The 14,097-nt window shown below is 34.7% G+C and overlaps 2 protein-coding genes across 3 annotated transcripts in view; both read left to right on the plus strand.

Annotated features, from left to right (window-relative positions):
• Window positions 1–267: 267 nt before the first annotated feature.
• LOC107740898 (probable 2-oxoglutarate dehydrogenase E1 component DHKTD1, mitochondrial) lies at window positions 268–10,028 on the plus strand (the record flags this gene model as incomplete). The annotated part of the gene is made up of 13 exons (XM_016553441.1): window positions 268–479; window positions 625–828; window positions 4,144–4,367; window positions 4,489–4,801; window positions 5,074–5,158; window positions 6,281–6,420; window positions 6,684–6,834; window positions 6,963–7,069; window positions 7,164–7,328; window positions 7,427–7,509; window positions 7,886–8,055; window positions 8,931–9,016; window positions 9,159–10,028. Coding segments are annotated over 13 exons (2,042 nt in total), but the record flags the coding sequence as incomplete, so codon positions are not given.
• Window positions 10,029–10,477: 449 nt separating this feature from the next.
• Window positions 10,478–14,097, plus strand: part of LOC107740872 (calcium/calmodulin-dependent protein kinase type 1D-like) — an 18,367-nt gene continuing 14,747 nt past the window's right edge. The window contains exon 1 of one of the 2 annotated variants that reach the window (XM_016553395.1): window positions 10,478–11,080. In XM_016553395.1, the coding sequence (XP_016408881.1) occupies window positions 10,986–11,080 (95 nt within the window). In that variant the 5' untranslated portion in view covers window positions 10,478–10,985. The remainder of the gene's footprint in view (window positions 11,081–14,097) is intronic. The other variant, XM_016553394.1, reaches the window with a different exon arrangement.

Genomic DNA, 14,097 nt, shown 5'->3' on the forward strand with positions numbered 1-14,097 from the left:
CTGTGACGCAGCATACAGCGGTGTTGTGCATTTTAACCAGTTTATGGGAAAAGTATTCTTTAAATGCATTCAAAAAATCGGAATAATTTGAAATAATTATTCACGGTATTTTGAGGTGCCCACGATAACAATATCTTGCATGTTCGTTATCGTGATATACCGTATTACCGAATACGGCACATGTCTACCACAGAACATTATTTTAAAAAAATACTTCTTTAGTTTGGTCAATTTATCTCCTTACATTTTTATTTGTCGTCATTCCAGGATTGCGGCATTTTGGGAAAGCCGAGGCGACCTCTGAAGAGGTGTTGGCCTATCTGGAGAGAACATACTGTGGGAGAATCTCAGTGGAAACCACTCAGCTCCAGAGCTTGCAGGAAAGAGAATGGTTTGCAGACCGATTTGAGGAGCTCAAGAAAGAGGCGTTTTCACCGGAGGAGAGGAGACAGCTGGCTAAACTGATGCTTGAGTCACAGGTAACACAGCCATTTGCATTTAGTCACTTTTTTTTTTTTGAATGCCTCAGGATGACTGTAACACTTTGAATAACATGTAAATCATTACACACTTGATTCCACTGGCATCAGCAAATGTACGTCTCTTGTGTTCTCTTTTAAAAAGGAATTTGACCACTTTTTAGCCACCAAGTTTGCCACTGTCAAACGATATGGAGGTGAGGGAGCAGAGAGCATGATGGGATTTTTCTACGAGCTGTTCCGTTCTGCGGTGTATAGTGGAGTGACAGACGTGGTCATGGGAATGCCTCACCGTGGACGTCTCAACCTCCTCACCGGACTACTGCAGTTCCCTCCAGAGGTTGATACTTGATACTTTTGTTTACAGACATGAAAACAAAAAGAGAATTGCTAATAAAACAGAATACAAAGTTAAAAGTCAAGTAAAACAGTTTCTGAAATATGTAAAAAAATTAAAATAAAAAAAGCAATTTTAATTCTAATCTACTAATTAATTTAATTCTAATAAAGTCACAATAATTAATCTTATGAAAATATCAATTTAAAATTAATTTAAAGGTAAGCTGGAAATACTATATGTTTGTAATGGGAATATTGTTTTAAATTTGAAAATGCAAAGTAATATTTTCACTAGTGATATCAGACTTATCTTATTTGTTATTTTGTTTTAAGTGATGACTCTTAAAGGGATAGTTCACACAAAAATTCTTTGATTGCTTATTCACCCTCATATTGTTCCAAACCTGTATGAATTTTGTTCTTCTGTGGATCATAAAAGAAAATATTTTGAAGAATGTTGTTAGCCAAACAGTTTTGGTTACCATTGACTTCCATTATATGGACAAAAAAAACCTCTGTGACATTTTCAAAATATCTACTTTTATGTTAGAAAGAAATTCATATAGGTTTGAGGGGGAGTAAATGATGACAGAATTTAAATTTTTGCGTGAACTTTTCCTTTAAAGGGGTCTTACTATGCTTTTTCACTTTTTCAACTTTAGTTAGTCTGTAATGTTGCTGTTTGAGCATAAAAAAGATCTGCAAAGTTACAAAGCTCAAAGTCCATTTCAAAAGGAGATATTTTATTTAACAGAAATCACTTTTCAAAAACTACAACGAACGACAAAACAGAAAAAAATGGAATTTGGAAAAAAATAAAACGGAATTTAGGAAAAAATAAAACGGATTTCATAGGGGCCCTATATATATATGTGTGTGTGTGTGTGTGTGTGTGTTTAAAAAAAGAAATTATTCACTATTTTTAAAGTATATTATTCACTGGATTATTGAAAAATAGATATTTCCACATTAAAAATTTCATATGAAAATCTAATAATTTTTATTTTTCAATGATTATTGAAATATAGATATTTCCGCATGAAAAAAACTGTATGAAAATCGAATAGATTTTAATATGTAGTTTAATACATATAGATATATATAACTATAAAAATGTGTGTTAAAAAAGAAACTATTCACTATTTTAAAGTATCTAATTCACTGGATGATTGAGAAAATTAATTTGTTTATACATAAAAAAAATTTGGTGTAGACCAATTTTCACAATTTCTTTGTAAATTTCATAAATAACTAGAAAGAAATGGTAAGTAACATACTGAATTTATTGTGAAATTCTGAAGTAGAAAGACTGAAATAGTATGTGTGTGTGTATATATATAATGTATATAATGTGTATGTATATATATATATATATTTTTTTTTATCCTTTGGTGAATTCAAAATGATTTATATTTTCTTCATGAGAAAATGTTTATTTTTGGCAGATTCTACCACCATACCATCCTATAAGATTTTGGTGATACCTGTGCTCATTATGATGAACAGATGAGGTTTAGGTCTTTGCCAGCACATGAGATGCGAGACGGGCTCCTGCTGCTGAATTACACATGATGATAAACAAGCAGAGAGGAGCTGATGGACGTGTTTCACCCTCTCATTATCTTCCTGTAGCCGCATGAGTGAAAAATAGTCAAGCATATATTAAAGCCATCCATAATTCCAGCCGCAGGGTGCTTTATTGCAGTTTAAGGTGCTTTCAGAGGCATTTCACGGCAGTAATGCAGCATTCAGGGTTGTGTGATTATTAAGAAACCTGCTAGACAGAAAGAAAACTGTCGCAGCTCTTCAAATCTTGCTTTTAATGTCTGTATTTACAGTATGATCAATAATCAAAGCAACATATGTTTTTCCATTGCATTAACTCATCGAAATAATGTCAAATCCATTTTTGAAGTTAAATGAGGTTCATCTCATTTCTTAAAGTCATTTTAAGTTGAAATTACTTATATAGCCAGTATGCTAAGGTCAACATAAGTCAAAATCAATCCTATTTATCAAGTTTGATTTATACAGATTCATCGCATTAAATGCAAAAAGTAGGCCTAGTTTTTCTTTTGGCTTGATTGTGATGACGTACTCTTAAATTGATGACACATAAAACCATATGTGCTGGAGAATATAGTGGAGTCACATTAAACAGTTTTTTAAAAAAGAGTTTTTGTTTTAAAGCGCAGTGCAGCAAACGGGCAGTTTTTATTGGTTTCAGAGGGACTTTGACTGCAGCTTTTATAGTTTGATGCGACAAATGTTTTAATTCATTTTCCAAGCCTCAATTCTCCAGAGTCCTGCAAAGACGTTTGTAGCTGAACAAATCTATTAGCGATTGTGTTGCTCACAGCGCTGGTTATTCTATGGACAGCTGACAGGAAACACTCAATAGCGCAATCGAGAGACTCAATCTGGGTGTGCCAATCACTTCGCGTCCACAGATAGCGGAGAATCAGCTCAGACACGTGGAAAGAGACGCTCAGATCATTGGCTGGTAATTACATTATCAACTGGGGTGGTTGGGTAAGTTTTAATTAGCTGTGCAATGAAGTGTGAGGAAAAATCAATCAATATTTGGCTTGTGTGGATGAGAGAGGCCGGCTCAGGATACAGACTGTATTGATATGTTGGGCTGTTTAGATATATTGTCTAGCTCAATTGTTTTTCCGAAGACAGCAATGGGATTACATTGAGAATTTGCTGAAGTCTCGTGGTTTGCAGATTAATTTTTTTGTGAAAAGAATTCCAGCAGTATTGACTAAAACTATTAAAAATAAAATAAAATAAAATTGAAATCAAATAATGGAATAGAAATATTGAATGAAAAACTTAAACTTAAAAAAATAGAAATGAAATATTGAAATAAAATATAAATATTAAATAAAAAACCTAAACTTAAAATACTTGAACTTAAAAAATATGTAAAAATATATAAATATTAAAATAAAACACTGAAATAAAATAAAATATACATATTAAATGAAAAGCCTAAACTTAATAAAATAACATGAAATATCATTGAAATAAAATACTAAACTTAAAAACCTACATTGAAATAAAATAAATAAAAACTCAAAGGGAAAAACATAAACTAAAAAATTAAATAATAAACAAAAAATTTATTAATGTTTAAACAAAATACTGAAATAAAGTAAAATATAGCCTAAATATATAAAAAAAATTTTTTTTTTTTTTTAGATTTTACTTTTAGTTATTACATCAAATTAAATTATGAAAAAATGCTTTTTTGGAAATTTGCTGAAGTAAAATAAGTTATGTTTTTATTATTATTTTACATAACATCTAACAACATTTTTGCAATTCTGTTTGTTGCTGTTTAGGTAAAATGGTAGGATGTGCAATAATCCATGTGAATGGCGATGATGCTGAGGAGGTCCTCAGGGCGACCCGGCTGGCTGTGGAGTACCAGAGACGTTTCAGAAAAGATGTTATTGTAGACCTGCTTTGTTACCGCCAGTGGGGGCACAATGAGCTGGACGAACCCTTTTTCACAAACCCTGCAATGTATAAAATTATCCGGTGGGTACTTCTACCAGTCACTGTTTTGGCAATTCTGATTTTAACAGATGATACCGCCTTTATTTTGTAACATATTTCTAAAAAGTTACGTTTAATTTTCCTTATTTCGTGGCCATTCTAGGTCGAGAAAAAGTATCCCAGATTCATATGCCAACCAACTCATCGCTGAGGGTCTGATGACAGAGGAAGAGCGTGGACAGATCAAGACCACCCTCTACGCTGTGCTCAACGACCGGCTGAATAACATGACCCTCTACAGCCCTCCGTCCACCAACCTCCAGGGGCGCTGGGGAGACCTGGTGGAGCCCCAGAACAGAGTCTCATTCTGGGACACAGGCGTAGCGCTGCCCCTGCTGCAGTTCGTAGGTGCCAGATCAGTAGACATACCTGATGAGATTCAACTGCACAGTCACCTGAGAAAGACACACGTGCAGGTAATGAAAGAACACCTCGCTTGATCTTTGCCCTCATTTTGTGCTGTTTTATGGCATTTTATAAAAAAGCAACATGACAGTTGAGAGGTTTAACTTTTATACATATATTATGTAACAGTAGGAACATAAACTATAACGATCTATACAGCCATAAGATGACAACATTGAAAATGTCTATGTGAATGGCTCTTTAGAATTAGGTTTCTCAGTAAAGAATTGATGCAGTCTAGTTGATTTGAACATGCCTAAATAAATGTCTTGGTTTGTCACAGGCACGCCTGCAGAAACTGGAAGAGGGCACAAAATTAGACTGGTCCACAGCGGAAGCCCTGGCGTTTGGCACATTGCTGTGCCAGGGTAAAGTATTCATCTCTCCTTCCTTGCACTGTTAAAACGTTCAAGAATAATTTGTGCTTTTAATTTGTATCTTTTATACAGATTTTTTTCCTAATCTTTGTTGCCTTTAGGTTGTGCACTGGTGTTTTTGCACAATTTTTGGGAGTTTTGGAGATTTTTTGACTAATTTAGATTCTAAAAAAAATTAGAATTTATTTTCCTGATATAACAGAATTTATTGAACTGTACTCTAATAGAAATGATTCTTTGTCCGCTTAATACAAACAAAATATTTTCCAGATAATATTTTATTAATTTCCTTTTGCTTCAGTGCAATGATAATATAAAAGCCAATCATTTTGCAAATGTACTGGTATACTATTGCTACTTTTTAAAATAAGTTGTTATGCACTAATATTAAAATTTTGTGGTTGGTAAGATTTTTTTAATGTTTAAAAAATGTTCTAATGCTCACCAAAAAAATGTATTTATCAAAAAATACAGTAAAAACAATAATATTCTGAAACATTATTGCAATTTCTATTATAATATACAGTATTTTATAATGTCATTTATTCCTGTGACGCAAAGCTGAATTTTCAGCATCATTACTCCAGTCTTCAGTGTCACATGATCTTTCAGAAATCATTTTAATATGCTGATGAAACATTTCTTATTATAAAAATACAGTAAAAACAATAATATTCTGAAACATTATTGCAATTTCTATTATAATATACAGTATTTTATAATGTCATTTATTCCTGTGACGCAAAGCTGAATTTTCAGCATCATTACTCCAGTCTTCAGTGTCACATGATCCTTCAGAAATCATTTTAATATGCTGATGAAACATTTCTTATTATCATCATTGTTGAAAATGGTTGTTTAGTGGAAACTGTGATACATTTTCTCAGGATTCTTTGATGAATAGAAAGTTCAAAAGAACAGTATTTGTATGAAAAAGTAATCTTTTGTAATAATGTAAAAGTCACTTTGATCAATTTAATGTATTCTTGCTGAATAATTTCTTTAAAAAAAAAAACTGACCCTTACTGACCCTAAAGTTTTGATGTCAGTGTACATGAAAATATATTAGCATCAAAAAGTTAAAAAACCCATTTTTATACATATTTGATGCAGGATTTGATATCCGTATCAGTGGTCAGGATGTTGGCCGGGGTACGTTCAGTCAGCGTCACGCTATGGTTGTGTGTCAGGAAACCAACGACATGTACATCCCCCTCAATCACATCAGCCCTGAACAGAAAGGCCACTTGGAGGTGAGCCAAACCAGGCACAGGCACCGTTTACTGCAAACATGAGTTATGCATTGCTGCAATCATTTATCACTTATTTTTTATTATGTGTTTTTAATAGTACATTTTAGTTTAGGCTGTTTGGTTGATGGCATGTAACGTATTAGCTTTGTAACTCAATACTCCAGCTGCTCTTCATTCCTGAGCTGGGTGGTTTGCTGTTTTAATTCTTTATGCCACCACATTTTACAGCATATAATAATTATGTTGTGTGTGTGTCCTTGCAGGTGTGCAACAGTGCTCTTTCAGAGGAAGCTGTTCTGGGGTTTGAGTATGGAATGAGCATTGCTCTGCCTAGACTGCTGCCCATCTGGGAGGCTCAGTTTGGAGATTTCTTCAATGGCGCCCAGATAATATTTGACACTTTCCTCTCTGGAGGTAAAAAAAAAAATGCAGTCAAATGCTAAGGATCACAGTATAATTTGCAGTGTTTTACACAAGCTTTGGTCAAATAGTTAAATACACCTTTAGAGCCTGAATCCTGTTTTGTGGCAAAACTTCTTAAGGTGAGGCGAAATGGCTCCTGCAGAGTGGATTGGTCATCTTACTGCCACACGGATACGATGGAGCCGGACCAGAGCATTCATCCTGCCGAATCGAGCGTTTCTTACAGGTGAGTTAATGCATGCTCTCTTACAGGAAAAGTACAGAGCGAATCTTTCAGCATAACTGATAATCTTCGTAATTGCACTTTCTTCCTCCTGCAGCTCTGTGACAGTAAAGAGGAAGGTGTGGACGGTGACACGGTGAACATGGGAGTGGTCAATCCTACCCTACCAGCTCAGTACTACCACCTTTTGCGGAGACAAATGATTAGAAACTTCAGGAAGCCGCTAATCGTGGCCTCTCCTAAGACTCTGCTGCGCTTTTCTGTACGTTAGAGATATTCATATTTTTAAATATGAATTCCTTACTCAAAAAAAGAACGTTTTGTTTTGTTGTTTTATTATTCCTCTCTATTTGGCACTAGGGGGCAGTGTCAAGCTTGACTGGTATGGGACCAGGAACTTCCTTTAAGCCTGTCATTGGTGATACTTCTGTAAACCCTGCAAGGTATCTTCATTCAGTCACTTTTTTTAAACACATTTTTGAAGCAAGTCTCATGTTCACCATTTATTTGATGAAAAATACAGTAAAAAATATTATTTATTCCTATGGTAGCAAAGCTGAATTTCCAGCATCATTACTCCAGTCTTCAGTGTCACATGTTCCTTCAGAAATCATTCTAATATGCTGATTTGCTGCTCAAGAAACATTTCTTATTATTATCAATGTTGAAAACAGTTGTTCTGCTAATATAACAGCATTTATTTGAAATGGAAGTATTTTGTAATAATGTAAACGTCTTTACTGTCACTTTTAATTATTTTAATGCATCCTTGCTGAATAAAAGTATTATTTCCCTTCCTTCCTTGCTCTTGTCTTGCAGTGTGCAGCGGATTCTGTTTTGCTCAGGTAAACATTACTACGCCCTGCTGAAACATAGAGAGATGTTACCAGAGGCAGAAAAAAGCACAGCGCTGATCAGAGTGGAGGAACTGTGTCCTTTCCCCACAGAAGCCCTACAACAGGAACTAAATAAATACACAAACGCCAAAGGTGAGTTGCTCATATACACATCTTTTATTCATGGAACACTCAATAGGATTGTCTTAATTAGCATTTGTTTCTTTGGTATTGTGGCAGTTGCTCAGTGAGTGGCCTTCGTAAGGAATTGCAAACGTGCAGAGGTGTTGATAAAAAGCCTTTCGGCAATCCCAGAATGCAATTCACGGAGCTCCATGAAAAAATTTTTTTTTTTGACATTATGCTTGCTTTTCCTTATAGGATGAAATACATGAGACATATTATATCTGATTCAAAATATTATATTAGTAAAATATTTGTTTATTATAAACGCAATACCACAGTTTGGGGTCAGTAAGATAAAAAAAAAAAGCTGAAAGAAATCTCTTTACAGTTAAAAACAAAACAAATATATTTTAAATAGAATTTAAAACAACTTTTCTTTTTGTATATCATTTAATATATTTTATATATGAATTTTCAGCATCATTACTCCAGTCTTCAGTGTCACATGATCCTTCAGAAATCATTCTAATATACTAATTTTCTGCTCAAGAAACATTTTTTATTATCAATGTTAATCTTAATATTTTTGTGCAGAATGTTCAAAAGGACAGAAGTAATTTTAAATAGAAATCTCTCTTTTGAAAAATGTCATCACTTATGATCAATTTAATGCATCCTTGCTGAATAAAAATAGTCATTTAAAAAAAATTCTGACCCTAAACTTTTGAACAGTAGTGTATATTTAATGCTTATTTTACAGTATTGTTGTTGTTAGTTGTGAACATGCTAACAGCAAACTCTATTGTAAGCCGACACATTTAAACCGAAAACATGGCCATTTTCTTATTATATTATATTATATTATTTCATATCAAGTAGTATAATTTCTGTTTTTGTTACAGATTTTATCTGGAGTCAAGAGGAGCCACAGAACATGGGCTGCTGGTCATTTGTATCACCGAGATTCGAAAAACAGTTAGCCTGCAAGGTCAGGTTCACCACTTCACGCTAATAGAGGGCCTCTTAGCTAATGCCTTGATCGCCTCTTAGCTTAAATTTTTGACATTCATTAAATTAGCACTGATTTATTGCAAAATGATTGACGTTGATCTCGTGATTTGTTCCCTCAGTTGAGATTAGTCAGCAGACCAGCATTACCCGCTCCTGCCGTGGGCATCGGTACCCTCCACCATCAGCAGCATGAAGCCATCCTGACCGCGTCTTTCTCCTGAGACCACACAACCATAAACTTCAAGAAATGATCGTCTTATTGTAGCAAACAAGCTATGACTGGTACACTGACAACAAACTCCAAGTACTGTTTGTAGCCTGAGCACTAAACAGAGGCATATTGCAGGTTTGGCTGTTTAATGCATCCCCTTATTTAGGTATAAGGGAACATTTCTTACTGACATCTAAATCAGCGTATCAATACACCTTTTGAAAGTATCATAATTGATATTTCAGAAGTAATATTTGGCACAGGAAAATTTTTATTATATATGAGAAATGTAGAAAACGAACAAAGCATACATACATATTGTATGTAATTTTTCAAAGCACTTTTAAATTTGATAAATGTGCCGAAGGCAGAAGACTATGGAGGCAAAGAAAAGAATATAAATAATATTTGTTGCAGCATTGAGATGAATATTGTGATGTGAACTAGTAGTGGCTCACGATCAAAATGTTGGTGCATTAAATGTGTGCATGTGAATTAAGGGCTGCTTGGAAATTGACTCTTTCCAGATGAATGTAGAATCAGAAATAACAAAAATGAATCGATTGTAACTTGTTTACGAAGAGAAAGTATTGATCGAAAATTAATATTTTTGTTTTGATATCTAGTTTATGTTGCTGTGAATCTTTACCTATGACAATCCCATCCAAATCCAATTTATAATGTTGAATTATAGGCATTGTTTTCAGTAGTCATAATGTGGACGAAACTGAATTTGTACTTGAATACTTATTCTGGAGATAAAAAATAAAATAAAAATGAAAAAAAAAAAAGTTTATCATTTACCATTAACATACTCCTCATGCAAAGCAAATATATTTATAATTAAACCTGTTTGTCTGTCATTTAGTATATTCATTCCTAATCAGTCAGTTCAAATGAATTACAGTTAATGTCTTGTGAAAAATGGCAAAACCACTACAGGCAAAACCATTGCTTTTTTTCATGCACTGGTCAATTATGAGATTTGGAGCCATTTTGCTTCCATAACATGTCTTCTTTCAGAAGAAAGAAGAAAACATCCCAAATATCCATTTAAGCGTTAATTTTGTATATTATACTTTATCTATTTGTTTTTAAAGTTTTTTTTTCCCCTCTAAAAATTTGAGATTTTTTTCCGCCAGAAATTTCCACTTAATTAGGTAAATTAGAGCAAAATATTTATTTAAACCGAACGTTTATCCAAGTGTCTTCCTCACGCCACTGAGTTTGTATGGCTAATGATGAATGCAGTATTTATTGCTCTTGATGCAGCAGGTGTACCGTTCCTGACGCAGTCTGCTATCATCCCTCACACGCGCTCACCGGTTATTTACCGGGCAACAACAGCTGCATCATTTTGTCAACCGGTGCGGTACAGCAGCCCCAACGTTACTTTTCAATACCTCGAGAACACGGAATCACGCATTTGCGCGCGCGTTACACACTCTGTTGGTTCAGCTCGAGCGCGTCTCGTCGCGGTGAGTCAGTGAGGCGGGATCCGCGGTGAGTCCGCGCGATTGGATTTAGTCGCTGTGCGTCGGTCAGTCCTCGTTCTGTTGGCGGTACCGTAACCGGGCGGCATGAAACGGAATGCGGGCAACGGTTAAAGCTGGTCATACAGTCACAGAGAGCGACACTCGCGTTCGCGGCTTTATCCGTTTGTGTTTCCTGTAAGGCTGGAAAGATTGACGCGTTAAGAAGGTTATTCGGAGGCAGCGCTCACCCTGGAAGCGCCATGGCCAGGGGAAGCGAGGAATCTGTGAATGGATCGTGGAAAAAGCAAGTGGATGACATCAGGAAGATATTTGAGTTTAAGGAAATCCTCGGGACGTGAGTATGAATGATGCTTTGACATTGTGAATGCCTGACTGCTTTTGTAATCTGCATATCAGAGAGGCAATGTCCTCCAGTTTGGGTACTCAAAGTTTGACCTGTGAGAATATTCCAGTGGTATAGACAGGTAAAATCATCACAGCAAACACATTTGCTGGGTTATAAATGGCTAAAAAAAAGTGAATGCTTGTTTTTCTGGCTCATTGCCTCACGAAAAGGTTGCTGTTTTTGTCCCTCATGAATAAATGTGTAGGCTAAACAGCAGGACACTCATTTGCATATGTATATTTATTTATATATGAAAATAAAAGCTAGTATATTGTATTTACTCTGCTTATGTATACTTATATTATTTATTCAGACTTTAATAGACAGGTTGAATTGAAAAAAGACTTAAATTTGCATCCCCAGGTAATCTGTCAACCCTGTATAGCATCATAACTAATTACTCAAATTAAATGGAAATATTATATATGTTTGTGTACAGTAGGCCTATATATATAATGAAATCATAATTAAAAAACAATCCCCTATTTTTAGCACTATCTTGCATTTTGTAGGGTTTGTCAGTCAACCCTGTTACCATGATTTATACAGTAAACAATGATTATTGACAACTGGATGTTTGTAGAAATATCAGCATTCTTCTTCTAATACACACTAATAGTTTCATAACCTTGAGCGCAAGACTAGTAATGGCTACGTGAACTGTAAAACTGTCAACCCTGTCACTAAGGCGAAAGTGTATCCCAACATTCCCTTCAATGTGGTCTGTATAATTGCATTGTATGTATGCATTTTAAATCCATACTTAACCTACTTGGCATAGCGGATTTTAATGTGCAGGCCTTCTTCTGTCACTGTTAATATCCCACATCCGGCAGCATGGCCTTATGTTGTCATGAACAACTGTTCCTCTTCTGTTGTAGCAGCATTAAAGTACTGGTTCACTGGGTTTTCCCTAGTATTTACCTGAAATAGACCAAGAGATGTCTATTTATATGGTGTGCAGGGACCAAAAACAGGACGGGTATTTTTATGTCCCAGAGAGAGAGAAAATATTTTTCATCTTTCACCATTTGTGTGGGTTTTATTTATTTATTTACTTGTCCTGTAAACTTTGGTAGTCTCTTAACTGACACGTTCAGCACCATTTAAAATGAACTACATTTAATTTTCGAAACCGTTAATAAAGATTCAATTGCAGTGCATCTGTGCTGTATCATAGTCTTTTGCTATTCTTTTCTCTTTTTTTTAAATTAAATTAAATTTATATTTTATTTGACATTTTATGTCATTTCATTTTATTAACATTTAATTTTATTTTATTTATCAATTCACTGTCTTTTCCCAAACATCTGAAGATAACGTGTTCCTGGGTGTCCATATTTCTGAGGATCTTTCCTGGACCCTCAACACCTCCATTCTGATCAAAAAGGTGCACTACAGGGGCGATTCTAGGATTTTCATTTTAGTGAGGGTATAATAATAATAATAATAGTCTAATAATAATATATATATATATATGTGTGTGTGTGTGTGTGTGTTTTATTTTATATAAATAAAAAATATATAAATAAAATAAATGTTTGATTAATATACTAAATTTATTGCGGTATTCCACTGTATTGCATAGTATCGTTTTATAAAGTATGCGTTCATATGTGCTACATTTTCGCTGGAGGAAACAGCTGTGGTGTGATGAGGGGTGAACGCAGTGAAAACTTAGGCTACAGTAGATGGGGAACCGATTATTTCTCCCCCATGATATTTTGTAAACTGGATTTATGACAAAGAACTGCACAGATGCAGATATTACAACAATCTATTGATAAACACACACCTTGTCCTCTGTTTCTCGCTCTACGCCACTGCGGTCTGCGGATTGAAAAAGAACGCGCTGAAAGACGGGGAGGAGCCGATCGAAGTCTGCTGCCGTTTTCATATGAAATTTAAAGGGGACTTAGGTGATCACAAATTCGTGTAAAGTTTATGGAGCTAATCGCAAAATTTTAGGGGACTGAGTAGCTATAGCCCCCCTAAAAATGGCCTGGAGACGTCCATGGTGCACTACTTAGGAAGCTAAGGAAAGCTCACCTGTCCCCCCACATCCTGCTAAACGTTTATCAATGCACAATAAAGCCTCTTAAACTGCATCACAGTGTGGTTTGGCAACTGCAATGTCTCGGACCAGAAGACCCTCCAACAGGTTGTTAAAACGGCCCAACACATCACTGGTGTTCAGTTACTCTCCATCAAAGACACTTACCTCAAACTCTGCCTGTGAAGGGTGAGAAGCATTATCAAAGATATCTCTCACCCCAGCCATGGATTGTTTACTGTTCTTCATCTTCGCTGTCACACCAGCAGACTCAGGAACAGTTTCTTCCCCTCAGCCGTCAGCCTACTAAACTCTAAATTTAAAAACTGAACATTATATATATATATATATATAAATACAGCATCATCTGGTATTATTTTTGTAGATTCCACCTCATGATGCCCATTGCACTGATATGGTCACTGATATTGACCATATGTTTATATATTTACAAATACCTCATTCTGAATAATGTATCGTCTGTGTTTTCTGGTTAGATGCTAACTGCATTACATTGGCCTTGTACTTGTACTCTGCACAATGAGAATAAAGTTGAATCTAATCTAATCTAGTGATTATTGTCAGGTATAAATGATTCATCAAATTTTATTGAAATATATATTTATATATAAAGATAGATTTATATTTTTGATGTTTGATTATGTTCGATCTGTTATTTTTAATTTCATTTCATGTTTAATGCAGTGCCTATTCCAAATATCTTAAGCTAATGTGTGTATATGGCATATGAGGTTGGTCAGGTCAGATATAAATGATAGCTCAAATGCTTATTTATTTTAATTGTATGTTTTATTTTTATATTTATATTAATTAATTTTTTTTTGGTTTGGTGTGTCTTCCAACCATCTGAAGATAGTGTTATTTTTTTTTTTTTTTTTTTTTTTTTAATTTA

This window comes from Sinocyclocheilus rhinocerous, unplaced genomic scaffold, assembly GCF_001515625.1.
Source record: "Sinocyclocheilus rhinocerous isolate Xijiao unplaced genomic scaffold, SAMN03320098_v1.1 scaffold1668, whole genome shotgun sequence".
Taxonomy (NCBI): Eukaryota; Metazoa; Chordata; class Actinopteri; order Cypriniformes; family Cyprinidae; genus Sinocyclocheilus; species Sinocyclocheilus rhinocerous.